The sequence below is a fragment of the Poecilia formosa genome, unplaced genomic scaffold (assembly GCF_000485575.1).
Source record: "Poecilia formosa unplaced genomic scaffold, Poecilia_formosa-5.1.2 Scaffold167, whole genome shotgun sequence".
Classification (NCBI taxonomy): Eukaryota; Metazoa; Chordata; class Actinopteri; order Cyprinodontiformes; family Poeciliidae; genus Poecilia; species Poecilia formosa.
This window is the reverse complement of record NW_006800106.1, coordinates 843,912-858,488: the sequence shown is the minus strand read 5'-3', so window position 1 is coordinate 858,488 and position 14,577 is coordinate 843,912. Positions and strand designations below refer to the sequence as shown.

The window sequence follows — 14,577 nt, the reverse complement described above, 5'->3', positions numbered from 1 at the left end:
GTTTTTGTAATGGGATTTATGCTGAGATTAAGAATTATTAAAGATGTTAGTGTGTTTTTTCTTGTTGCAAACACACTTCTGGTATAAAGACAGTAATGATTTAAGGAAAAAAAGATTTCTATTTGCCAAGTGTCAGATTATTTTATTAGTAAATGAATTCAGAAGCATTTTTCCTCTGATTTTAGTAGAACTACATTTTAATCTCTGTGACTTTGTTCAGACATTTTGGGCGTTCTTCAAGAAGTTCCTCACAATTGTTCATTAGAATTTTAGCCGATTCTTGTGTCTGTCATCCATTTTGTGAAGTTCACCAGTTACTCTATGCTGCCACCCCGTACTTTACGGCTGCGATGACGTTCCCAAAATGTCGTTAAAACCAAACATTGAATTTCAGCTTCATCAGAATATGTACAGACACGGAGTTGCAATCAGGGGCCACAAATGGCCCCCTAGCCCCCTTGGGACACCACTATTACAGAGCAATAGCTTCTTGCTCACTGAGTTCCCTGGACTTGTTTCACCTCAGATAGCAGCACACTCCTCCTGGCTTCAGCCAACCACTTTTAAAAGATCATTTGCTTTTGCTCTGAGGCAGATCCACTCAGTTTGCTCCAAAACACGTTCCTGTCTGGGACCCTGAACCTCGTCTCCTTCCTGAGCTATGCAGACCACCAGGACATTCCCGTGCAGTCCCAGAGAGCTTGGCTTTTGGTCATCTTTTTCTTTTCTTTTCTTTTCTTTTTTTAATTGGAGCACTCTGGAAAAAACTTGAGTGCCAAGTCGCCTCATCTTATCCACATTTTCACTTTGGGGAGTCCATCCCAGACACGTCCGGCCCAAGGGAGTTTCCACTGGCAGCCGAAACAACAAACTTCTAAGCGGAGCTCTGGATGCAGGTCTGTCGATGTAACACGTCTGTCTCAAAGTATCTCTGATAGAGTTTGGGAGGTTTCGTCACCCGTGGTGCCTTTTTCCATAAGTCTGTGTTATCTCAGACTTTCAGACCGGTGAGGGGAAAACTTCTGAAAGCAGGCTCCGGCGGAAAGCGGAGAACACCTCTGGTCGCGAAGTATTGACATATGTAATTCATGGATTTGAGACCATCTGGCTTGTTATGAACGGCGATGGCGCGCGGGCACGGCAAGCGCAATCTGCATGACTAACCTGAACATCTGTGAAGGCGTCATTATTGCTGAAAGATATATATCTTTGTCCCTTCAAGCCACTACACATGGTTTGAAGGGACATACTGCATGCTGGCACAGACATGGCCTTGTTTATTTATGCAGATCCAAACATATATGAATCTGGCTGCTGTTGCAGTTGCCTGACTCAAAAAGGAGAAAGGTGCTGGAGCTAAGCCCACCTGTGTGCGATCCAGGTGGGAAACCTTTTAGTGCACAATGCAGAAGGAACCGCAATCATGTTAGGGGTGTGTTGTTGCCAGAAATATTGGTTTTTAAATTTATTTCTGAACATATTTTGCACTTTATATAGCATCCAGATTTTGATTTAATAAAAAAAAAAAAAAGAAGAAGAAAAGTGGTCGTGTGTGTGGGGAAGATTAGGTTTTTGTCACTTTGAATGGAATAGGATGAATTCAAAGTCATCTGGGTAATATGAAACAGCTAACAGGGGTTCTGTTGTGAGGTTTATTAGAGCTGGACGATGTGGTATCAGTATCCTGTCGATATTTATATCAACAGGTTATGATGAAATATCTGTTGATCAAATTACATCTGTCTGTTGATATTGATATACTATCGTGATATGTATTGTTATTGATCTATTGTCCAGTCTTGAGACTTGTAGCAATCACTTCCTTCAACCTGTCTGTGACATCGGGATGTAGGAGACGGGTATATTTATGATTTAGTTAATCAAACTACATGTGAAGCACCAGTGGGTGTTCTCACACCTGATAGTCTGGCAGACTTGGTTCAACTTGGGACCAGAATTGCAATATTTATTAGATTTTCATCCGGTGTGGTTCACTTTCACATTGCTTTAGCACAAACCAACCTGTTCCCTCTCCTTGCCTGTGGAGGCGCTGCACCAAGAACCACTGAAGTAAATGATATAAAAACCTCTGAAGAAGACACAGAGCGCAACTTTCTTCTACGCAAAATGTAAAAAAATCAATAAATAAAAGCCTCAGCGTCAGGTTTTTGTGGTTGTAGGCCACGCCCCTCAGTAGAATGTGTGCATTTTTTTCTGCTTAAAAATCTTAAATAAAAATTTAATTAAAAAATCTGAGTCAAAGTGAATATCGCTGGTTTATTAGAGGTTGCAGCTTGTCAAACATTTGTTCATAGATGCATTTGTCATTAAAGCAAATAAATAAATCAATAAATAAATTTATAAATAAAAAGACCTCAAACATGAACAAAAAGAGGTTGTTGTCGTCAGAAACTCAGCAACACAAGTAACACTAAGAAGAGCATGTGGGTTTGAATCGTTTGAGACAAATACGAAGAGCAGCTGCGAGCTTCACAACACAGGTTTCACAACACAAGAAAGCTCAGAGAACCACAGCACACACTGTTCAAAGTTTGCATGGCAAGCCACAGACACGGACTGAAACGTTTGCTTTTCCTGAGTTTTCATCAGGGAACACTGACTCACCGGAGGGGAAAAATAAATCAGACGGGCCTTTTTTTTCTCTCTCTCTCTCCTTTTTTTTCTTTCTTTTTGACATCTGTAATACATTCACAAAAAGGTTCAACAGTGATAACAAAACCGGAGCCCACTGTGGCTTAAACATTCTTTGTCTTTAACACTGGAGTAAGTAACACGTTGATTTAAAAATACAGACAGACGTTTTGTCACATTGTGCGGACAGTGAGCTGACTCGAACAATGACGATGGCACAGGTCTGCTCCATGCTTTAATAGAAAATTATTCTGCTAATGAAGACACAGACGTGACCTGGAAATATTAACACCACATTTAGTCACCATTCGACAACAAACTGTGCACCACTGCGAACCAACAAAATCACCATTTTGACCTCAACATTACTGAGACTTGCAAATGTTTTCCCATCCCTACGACTTTTCCACGTTTTGTCACATGACGACTTCGATGCGCCTCACTGGAATTGTACAGGACAGAACCAAAAATCAAAGAATTGACATTATTGTCCAGGGAAACAGAAAAGAATCATGTTTTTTTTTTCACAACTAAAAATCTAAAATATTTTGCAGTCTTTTTTATAGTCATTCCTCTTTACTCTTCCACCCCTGAATAGGTTCCGTTAAAGAACATTAGTGAACAAGCAGCATCGTGAGGAACAGGGAGCTAATTTTGCTGATATTTCACATCGTGTGTCACACACTGCACTGGTCTTTCCCTCCTAAATCACATAGAAACGCATAAACATAAACTGCTTTCTTGCATGTTAGCTTACTTCATCCAAGAAATGCCAACTGTACAGCGGCAGAGTTCTTGTGACAAATGTTCCTTTGAGAGGATCGACATATTAGATGGATGTTAAAAGTCTGATTTGTTCCTGACCTGTTAATTTATTGGATAAACTAAAATTGTGTAAAATTTTACTTCAATTTTCCAGAGCTAATGGTCAAATCGCTGTTGTTTTGCAATTTTATATGAATAAGTGAGTCTAATTTATGCTTAGTCTATCTCCCAAAAAATAAAAAAAAATATAAAAACTTAAATATAATAAATAAATGATTAAGAGAAAAAATGAAAGAGCATAACCACAACAAATAATCACAATCAAGCCTTTAAAAGATGACTCTCTAATGTGACTTTTAGTCTGTTACGTTTACGTTCCAGTCGTCTGTTTCGAACACCTTGCATTTGTCTCTTTGCACAATTTGGGGAAAAAAAGCAATAAGGTTTAATGGTTGACATTTCTTCACTCAGAACTTTTACATATTGTGCTTATCCACCTTATTCACTTTTACAATCATCTTTATGATAAAAACATAGAACTAGAAACATACAATTTTTACAGTAATCACATCTGCTCAGAGTTTGCAATAAAGGTAATGTCATCATGCTTCACATTTGTTCAGTTTTGTGTTTTGTTTTGTTTTTTCAATGCACTTTATCCCTGTTCATTTTGGGAACACAACAAGGCACAGCCAGATTACCAAAGCATTTGTAATTAAGAATCTGGCTTTAAGTTTATGGCTAACCAACACTAAGCCACATCAACACATGACTAACTTCTTAACACCACACAGGCCTTTTGGCTGTTCACCCTTATAGATACTGGCAACGGGTTTAACCCTGTGTCACGATTTGGGAAAACCACTTTGGTGCATAGTTAATGTTGGGTTCTGTGAGAAAGGCTGGGGGTTCACATGATGATAAGAGGAACTCTATCTAAAGGTGAGTTGAGGTCAGTAGTTTTCCATTCATCACATTGACTGAAGGCTTTCTTACTTCTACTGCGCTCAGCTTTATGGGCATGTTGATGTCCTAATTTAATGTCTATTTTCACTCTGCCTGTGCTAATGCAAACATATACTACTCACAAAAAGTTAGGGATACCTGACTTTTGGGTAAAATGCATAGAAACCATAAAAAACCCATGTTCCTATGATGTTATAAAAGTGTGGCATAAATGGAGATGCATTTGTGCCATAAATGCGTCACATAAAAAATATTATGTGGCATAATATTTTTTGCCACAACAAAAAATATTATGGATTTGATTCCCTGGAGCATTATTTCCAGATTGGCAGCGATGTCTCATGATGTTCACAAGTTGACTTATTGTCTGTTCAGGCATGGCATCCCACTCTTCTTGAAGCATGGCCTTCAAGTCATTGAGGTTCTGGGGTAGAGAGTTATGATCGTCTACATGATGACTCAGGTCTGAGAAAGTGTAGACCGCTTAATTTGAGGTACTCCAGTCCCCCATAGGCGTCCCTAATGATGTAACCTCAATGAGCTGGAGCGTTGTTGTCCATGAAGAGGAAATTAGGCCTGTGTTGTTCATGCGGGGGTACGATGACCAGATTTATAGTGCTATTCAGGTAGTATGGGCTTGTCACTGTTTCTTTGACAGAATGTGGGGTAGTTCTGTATTGACTAGACACACCTGCCCGCTTTGTACCAACACCATCACCAAAGGCTCATCTGCCAAAAACAGTGGCTGATCCTTAGCACTCTCATTGACAAGTCCAGCTTCATTGGCGCCCATAATTTCTGCTCAACATAAATCGACTTTCATCAGAGAGCAATACTGAGGCCAGTGTCAACTCTCTGGCCCATGCAAGTTGATGATGGCTGTGCCTGGTGGTCTAGTACCCATGCAGGTCATCTAGCACACAGATGTAAACAGTTTTGAATACTGTTGACCAGTTGTTAGGTGACGGGTTGGTCTTAAGATGTTAAAATGTGAATAGTATGATAAGGAGGACTCTTTAAATACCAATTCTGATCGAACTAGGAAATGTATTGGTTGATCAATGGATCAAACACCTGTTGTGAATTTTGTTGTTCGGCTTTTTGTTAAAGAACATCAAGTTGTGTAAAAGGTAGAGAAACGTTGAACAGTTGGACATTGGACATCAATTGTTTAGAGAAGGTCACGTTAAGGTCACCTGTAAAGGTTGTTGTGAATCTTAGATTCAAATTTCACCCGAAAGCAGAACATTTCTAACATTTTGTGAGCAGCGTATATTGGATTTACCCAAATGTCATGTCGATTGTCTATAGTGCTGGTACATCCACACTGTGCTGATCCATTTTGTCTGCTAAGACTTTGTGCACAGCTGAGAAATTCCCCTGCAAGTCTGCAGCGATGCTTCCAGTCTGAGCTGAGCAGTTTCAGACAGCCTGGATGTTCTGCCGCCGTCATCAAGGGAACCAACCTCGACTTCTTGAAAGCTGGGTTCAGCGAACTGAAGTAAAATAGAAGCTGACAACCTCCATGGAGAAGTTTTACGCTTTAGAGTTCTTGTTCAGCTGGAATTCAGCCCAAAACCAAAACATGTGACACCGTTCCAACCGTTTACCATGACTTCAAGCAGCCCTGTCAGTTAACTGGGAGGATTTTTTTTATTTTTATTTATTTATTTTTGGCTCTTGTAAATTCTGCTGTGAAAGTGTGAGTTTCCTGGTGTGCCGGGCTGTGGTTGTTTACATCTTCACCGCAAGAGCTATCTTGGTGCAAATTTGTCAACTGAAACATATATACAGTCTAAATCCATCCAGGTTCTAAGAAAAATATTCTTAAGCAGCAAGTAATCATGATTATCAGTTTAGACTGCCTTTTAGTGTGCTTAGTGTAATAAAGTTGCACATGAATAAGCGCGAGTTATTCATCATTAATCAATATGAAGTTTAAACAGCAATTTGCATATTATCCAAATGTACAGTTAGTTTATTCATGCATCAGAACACATTTGCATTAGAACAAGCAATAACATTAAATTAGGCAACACCTGGTAAACTGTATTGTTTAAATGTCTTATAAATTGAACTTTATGTTGGCTTCAGCTCATATTTTCACTCTCTTACTGCAATACTTGGTTCATTTTTTTTTTTTACTTTGGTTTCTTTTGACAAATTTTCTGTCACGTGTCCAAGAACTTTTTTAGGTTTTTAGTTCTCGCACCTTAAATCTTTGCAAAGTTTATGTGACTGCTAGTTTAGAGAGATTTCTTTTTCCATACTTGGGCAAAATAGGGTTCAACTTAATCCTTTTCTCTGCTGATTCTCACGCGAAACAGTAGGATGAAAAGTCAAATTAAGAACAATGTCACTGAATCTTTATTCTCCTTCATTTTAACATATTTTTCCCATCACCAATGCAGTTCCAGTGCCAAACCGGAGCTGGCTCTAACAATCTGTATGGGTTTGGTTTTCCACAAACAGACCACGGCATAGTTAAATCACTCAAAATGTTTCTTTCAGTCAATAGATTTCACCTCTGCTGTGTTATGACTTTGTCAAGAAACCGCAAATCATTGTTTATTTTGCAAAATAAACACATTTTGATACGGCCAAAGAAAACCCATCTTAGTGGCAAAATCTGCAATTGAAAAATTAGTTTTCTCGTAATTGTCGTGTTTCGATTAAGCTAATTTATTTTCGTAATGTCAAATCGTGCAATTATCTGGTCAATGGAATTGCAGCTGCTGATGATCCACCACTGTTTAGTATTTTGTGGGAGTTTTGGTACGGTGTGAAATTTACAGTAATCTGTTACAGACTGATGACATTACTTTCTTTCTTCATTTCTTTGTTTTTCTTTCTTTCTTGACTTGTTTCTTTCCTTCTTTCTGTCTTTCGACCATCCAGGGCAGGGGTGTTGGTTGGTCCTCGAGGGCCGGCATCCTGCACGTTTCAGTTCTCTCCCTGGTTTTATACACCTGCATCAAATGATGGCTCGTTAGAAGGCCTAAGCAGAACACTGACTTGCTGAGGAGGTTGTTACCACCACCAGGGAGAGAACTAAAACATGCAGGATGCCGGCCCTCGAGGACCGACTTTGGACACCCCTGACTAGGGATTAAAGTACGATACTCTACACACGCACAAGCTGTGACCACTGCCCCCCAGTGGTCAAATAAATATTAGCTAACTTATTCAACTGAAAGGGTGAACTCTGAGAGCAGCTGGCTCTAAAGGCAGTCACTGCATCCAGACTGCAACAACATGTCAACGTTCGTGGCACAGATTCTTACATGTATTCATACTTTAGATCACTTACTCCAGTTTAGCACTGAATTACTTGTAGAAAACTTCAGAAAGGACAGCAGTAACAATAGAATGGTATTTATTAAACCTAAAGCAATGTTTTTTATTTAAATGAGATTAAGTTTATTTTGGGATTGAAGCTTTGTTTAAGTCAGAACAGCTCAGAGTTACAGTGGAGGCTTAGGTAACATTACATTATGTAAAGTTCTTATGAATAGCAAGGATTTTCTGAGTATTTTCAACGGAAATATTTTTTTTTATTATTACTTCAAAAATTTAAGTTGGTGGTGCTAAATTAGCTTGATGATTGAGTTTATATACAAATTACCCTGGTGTGAGTTGAGGTAGTCGACTAACAGGTTTTTTCTCTTTTTTGAGTTCTTGATTGTGTATGAAAGCAGAGTTTTCACTGACTTTTGTTACAAACAGAGGTAGTTTTATTTTCTTTAAAGGCACATTTTTCAGTGAATGCTAGCTGTTTTATGTTACAGTATCTGACATAGTTTCATGACAGAGAACAAGGTGAGCTTAACGTACGAGTTAAAAAATAAATGAGCGGTAAATGAAATGGTTGTAGCGCAGCTGTCAGAGAAGAAAGGAAGGCATGGCAGCTGAAATGAGAACGTAAATGCTCCGTTTTCATAATGTACAGGTCAGACTGATGCCGATCTTTAATATACATGAATGGAGTGGGAGAATTATTTGATACAAAGGATAGTGGCAGAGCGATGAGGCTCTTTTTGCACCGACTTCAGTGCATCTTAAGGTCACCTTTAATCCTTTTATTAGTCATTTTGTGTCCATTAAGCAGCCTGGGGGACAGGTCATGTAATGTTTAATATGTGCACATTTTCTTTAAAATTACTTTTGTTCAAGAACCTCAAAGGTTCTGCGGTTCTTCTTGAAGGCTCTTCGTAGCCAAGCTGAAACTTGACAATATGTACTTAGCCGTAGCCATATTGTACTTGACAATATGGCAGCTAAGAATATCTCAGAACTACATAAATGTATGTTTAGTTTGTGTTTCCATTTGAAGTAGTTGATGATTTCAGCTCCGACCAGTCGCCTTGTTGATTCCTCATACATCTAGTTTGATCATAGTTTGATCTGGGTTTTATTCAAGATTAGATTCTTCTACAGGTATATGCTTACAATGGAGTATTTTACCCCTTATTTTCACCATGCGTGCAAAGATGCAGTAATATTCAGCTGAAACGACTTAAAGCTGTAACTTTTACAAAAATATTTGTTGAAACTGATAGACAGTACTAATGACTAATGGTGCGTTCACACCAAACCCGCCTGACGCTTCAAGTTCGACGCGTGTGTACTTTTAGTGCATTCGCGCCCAACGTGTTTTGAGCATCAGGCGTGTCTGGTTTACATTCAAAGTCTATGTGAAGCGTCGTACGTGTTGGACGGGTCAAAACGGTTCAAATCGCTAGATGCTCGAAACGTGCTGCAAAGGCCCTCGACTCGCCTCCACATAGACTTTAAATGTCAACCAGACGTGCCTGACGCTCAAAACGAATTTGGTGTGAACGCACCATCAGACCCTCCTCCTGGCTCTGATTGGTTGTTTCTGATTGAGCGTTGTATTTCTGTAGTTACCACAGAGAACTAAGAAGCCAGAGGAGTTCGATTTTTTTCACGTTATCTGTCTTAAACTTTTAACAAATATGTAAAAAGCATATTTTTTTAAAAGTTACATACTGCAGCTTTAGCTGGAATGTTTAGACTCGATCCAGGTTTTATGGGCTTTGAGTGAGAATTCTTCTAATAATGCCGTTGTCTTTACCAATGCACCTTTGTATGGCTTTGTTTGGTTCATATTTTGTTCCAGGTATTCCTCAGTTATCCCATGCCTGATACACTGAAACCGCTAGTGAGCTCACCTTCTCAGAGCCTTCGTCATTACTGCTTTTCTTATGTATGGCTACCATTTCTATCCCCTGATCAGAGAGACTTCTGCCTTTGTGGACCACCGTACACCCCATTCTCGAGCTCCTGTTTATTTCTGGCGTTTCGCTCAGTTTGTTGTCATTGTGGACTCGGTTTCTTAGTCCCAACAGAAAGTTGCTGTGGTTGTTGCTGCCGTCCCTCAGTTCGGTCCCCTCCGACAGCGCTTGCGCAGATCTTCCTCTCTGTCCCCATCGAGGCATTCTGCACTGCAGCCGGGCGACACAGCAGAAGGGCCTTGTCTTGCACACAGCCTGAAAGCCCCTCTTGAAGTTCTTATTGTAGTAGCCGTAGACGATGGGATTGACGCTAGAGTTGGAGAAGGCCAACCAGTGGGCGAAGGGGAAGATGTAGCTGGTGAGGAGGTCCAGCTGGTTCCTGTCCAGTCCACCATAGTCTGCCATCATCATGAGGGTCCAGAGGGGCAACCAGGACAGCATGAACAGCAACGCCACCACGATGAGCATCTTTATGACCTTGATCTTTTTTTGGGATAGCACTTGCTGAGCGTGTCTTCTGCCTCCCGCCTGGACCGTGATGTTGCCCAACTGGGGCTCTCGGTTCGCGACTGCAGAGGAGCAGAGTTTGACGCCGATGCTCACGTACATCAGCGTGATGACAGTGAGGGGAACCAGGTAGATGTGGGCGAACAGAACCGCCGTGTAGACCTTTCTCATGTGGGGATTGGCAAAGTTTTCGTAGCAGGTGTAAAGGGGCAGCGTGTGATTGAAGTCATCATTGTAGACCATGTAATGGAAAGGGACTTTCTCCACAGTCAGTGCTATTGCCGCGGGACACATAATAGCCACGGCTAACACCCAGATGGACACAATGGCTACCTTGGCAACGAGCAGAGTCAGCTTGGGCTGGAGAGGATACACAATGCAACGGAACCTACAGTGGAGAGGCAGAGAAGAGCAATGCTGCTAATTACTGAGGACATTAGAATATGAGCGGTTAGGAAAAAATGGAGTTAAATACTGAACTACAGTCAATGTTGTATTTGTACATGACTTTAATGTATGCACTTCCTCTCTGTACATTCATGATCCAAATGTCTTCCTGCTTATCCACAACAAGAGTTCTGCTATATCAGGACTGTCCTCATCTGCAGAAACCCATTTCCTGAAAGATTTGAGACTTTTCTGGAAATGTCTCCAACTTGCACATTTTGGAACCAAATTGCAACTGACATGTTTGTAGATAATTTGTTGATTCAGAGTTAGGATTAACCAATGGTGGAGCTGATAGGACGGTTGCCTTGTACTAAGAAGGTCCTGGGTTTGAATCCCTGTCTGGGATCATTCTGCCTGGAGTTTACTTGTTCTCCTTCTACATGTGTGGGTTCTCCATCTTCCTCCCACAGCCCCAACACATGACTGTTAGGTTAATTGGTCTTTAAATTGTCCTCAGGTGTGAGTGTGAGCATGGTTGTTTGTCCGGTCCGTCTCTGTGTTGGCCTGGTGAGCTGGATAATGGCTGGATGGATAAAACTCTGGTCCGGTCTTTCAAGTTTTCTTTGTGCCTCTGGTTCTGCACACCTGAGTCTAAAGGAAAAATTACTTCCTTACCAAGTAGTTGAGCTCCACAAACTCTTGCTAATATGGCCATTTTTGGAGTCTGGTGTGATGAAGCAGAGACACATCTGAACTCGTTCCTCTAGGATTTAAGTTTGTGACAAGGGGCCACCGAAAAATCAGCATAGATTTTCTTCATTTTGGGTGATCTGTGATCGGCTGGTTCTAACATGAGAAACCGATTTTATCTTCCTCTGCAATAGTCTGAAAACCAGCTACTGAGGAGGGTTGACTAACAGACCCGCCCTCCAGGCCACATCTGAATGTGCCCAGTTAACAAAAGTCAATTCAGTGTTGCCAATTTAGTAACTTTTCAAGGAAAAATCGATATCGGCCAAAATCAGAATCAGGTTTTTTGAAGCTCAGTAATTGGTTAGGAAATTGCAATCAGTGCACCCTTCTTTGTAACCCCTGTATAAATGATTAATGTCCTCACCTTCCTAAAATAATGTCCAGTCATTTTTTGACAAAAGTATTTTTTTTTTTGCCTAAAAAACAAACATCTTTTGGAAAGAAAGAGGTGTTGATTTTTTTTTATTATTATTATTAGTTTAGGACGGTGATGATGCGACCTCTCTAAAAAGTTTGCTATGGTTTTCTTATTTATCATAGATTTCTCTAAAGTATGGTCCTTGGATGCTATCCCACAGTAACATTTGTAATATTTTCTCTCTTTTTTTTTTGGCTTGAAATAATGATTTACAATGTTTGACTTTTTGTTGAGCTACAGTTTGCTTTACATCTCTTATGGAGCGTTCCCATGGCGATAATAAGGGGCCCAGTTTACACTGAGAGGCAGCATCTTCAGGTCACCAAATTCCCACACCTGCCTTGATTACAGCTCTACATCCCGGCAGAAGTGGAGACATGATGGGTGTGTGAAGAGCAAGGAGGAGGAATCACAAGCTTTTTCTTTCAGTCGTCAGGGGAAATCTAAGTTCCTTACTACAGTTGATGGATCAGTTTAGATCCCTGGCAAATAGAGGGCATGACTTCTGAGAATAATGTGTTTCTCTAAACTCTAGATGAAGAAACGTAATATTTGCTGCATCTGTATTTGGATTTTCGGCACAGATTTCGTATATGTGGGTGTGGGAGAGTTGTGATGAATAACATGTTTGTTTTGTTGGATTCAGAGTCTGATATTGATAATAATGCATTGACAGTTTCTAAAACACTGTCAGCTCAGACTTGAAAGGTCACTGTTATCCTACAGTAGTTCTGGTTTTGGCCTTTTTTTGTGCCAAGATATGTTTAGAATGTTTGAATCTTTCCACAATATTTACAATTGGTTCAAGAACCGTATTCTCTGGGATTATTCATTTAGAAAAATTCTTTTTATGGTTGATTTTGGTAATTTATTACTACTTAGGAAGGCTCAAGACACAATCCCATTTCAGCACATTTCTATGTTTAAGAACTGGTTCTTTAAAGGTGCAGTATGCGACTTTTATAAAGAAATGAAGCTTCGGCTCAAATTCAATTGGAAGACTCTTTAGCCTCACCTGCCTCATCAATCAGCGCCTCTCTCTCATCTCCCTGAACCTATCGGCGCTGGATCAAGCCAAGGCATGGCCAATCATCGATCAAGCTCCAGTTTATGAGGACCTTCATCCATGGCCTCCTCCGCTTACCAGCTGTGATCAACCCACCTCAGGCCACATCCTTCTTCGACCACCGCCACCAGTACAGGCCCCGGGGGGATTACATTCCTATGCAGCATCAGGAATGTTTATCGAGCTTATCGAAGTTCCAGCTCAACGTCCTCGGCCGGGGCCTGAACGCCAAAGGACTTTAATGTTTATTTGTCATTAAACTTTTTTAATTGCTTTCTTTCTCTGTCTGAGTCTCTCCAGATTGAATAAGTTTTCTTACATATTTGTTCAAACCGTTATGACAAAATGTTATGAGACAGACAACCTGTGAAGAAATCTTCTCCACTTCCTCCTATGGCAACTACTGCTGTCTGAAGAAATGCGCCACAGCCAACCAATCAGAACCAGGAGGCGGATCTTAGCGCTATTATTTATACTCATGTACTCACTGCTAAACATGCTAATGGTGGAGAAACTACTTACCGTTACAGGAAAACTATTTATCCACTGTCAACAGTGACCATGCTAACTCAGTACAACTCTGCAAGCAGGGAGGGCGGAGCAGCGCCACACAGAGGGGTCATTGACGGCGCTAAGACCCGCCTCCTCTGATTGGTTGTTTCTAGATACCACTGGGAGAAGGCAAAGGAGATTCACCGTTTCTCACAGATTATCTGTCTCATACCAAACTGTCATGACAGATATTTCAACAAATATGTAAAAAAATATATTTTTTATAAAATACACTGCTGCTTTAACTGGCTTTCCAAGACCTAATGAAATATTTTTCCTAAATGAGTTGGAGCGACTAGTGATGACACTAAATTAGCAGAGTTTTCGGTGGCCTATTTAACTGCCTTCAAAATCCATGCAGAAATGCGCAAATGAGGACGTTATTAAAACATAGTTCCTCTATTTTATGTGAACAAAAAAATTAAGCAATTACAGGTGGTTTGTTCAGTTTACTATACCAATAGGTAAAAATAAAAAAGTTTATATTTAGGAAAACTCCGCTAAGCGCGTTGAGTCTCTGATTTTCCAGCAGTCTCTCACATTGAGGATGCATGTAGCGACGGTGGAGAGGAAAATTCTGTTTTAACAAGCAACCTCCAGCAAAGTCTGGCTTTACGTCTTCAATTATCTGTGCCACAATTACTATATTTGAAAAAAATTTATATGAAAATGCCATCAAAGCCCACAAAATAAATAAATAAAATAAAAATACAAAAGCACAGATCAAGGAGAATGTTCTGTTAAAAAAATCCACCCATCTATTGCTTCTGTCCCCTTATCCTTGCAGGGCTTCAGGCCGGCTGGTGACTATCTATAGCCATTTATCACGAACTCAGAAATGATTTCAGTCTACTATTTGAGTCTACTATCTCTCAACAGTAGACTCAAATATTTACTGTGACTAATCTGAACTAATCTGAAACTCACTCACCCAACTTTTCAGGGAATTAAATTGGCAGAATCACAGTTCCATTGAATTATTATTGTTAAATTATTGTCCTGTGGGATTCCAGCCACCTGTCAAACTCACCTTTCAATGGCGATCGCTACCAGGGTGAAGACCGAGGCCGACACGGACACGCCCTGCACAAACCCACTCATCTTGCACACAGTGTTGGAGAAGGGCCACCCTACAGGTAAGACAGAGAAAGAAGATTAAGAACATTTTCACACCTGATGATCGAGTAGACTCAGTTCTACTGGGGACCAAAACTGCAATGTTTGTTATATTTTCAGCTGGTGTGTTTTGTGTG

At 40.4% G+C, this 14,577-nt stretch overlaps 1 protein-coding gene across 1 annotated transcript in view; it reads right to left on the bottom strand.

Annotated features, from left to right (window-relative positions):
- Window positions 1-7,947: 7,947 nt before the first annotated feature.
- The window catches only part of npffr1l2 (neuropeptide FF receptor 1 like 2), a 96,624-nt gene continuing 89,994 nt past the window's right edge, over window positions 7,948-14,577 (bottom strand). Inside the window, exons 3-4 of the mRNA XM_007564749.2 lie at window positions 14,355-14,454; window positions 7,948-10,533 (exon numbers count right to left, since the gene is read on the bottom strand). Of these exons, the coding sequence (XP_007564811.1) occupies window positions 9,531-10,533; window positions 14,355-14,454 (1,103 nt within the window). The 3' untranslated portion in view covers window positions 7,948-9,530. The remainder of the gene's footprint in view (window positions 10,534-14,354; window positions 14,455-14,577) is intronic.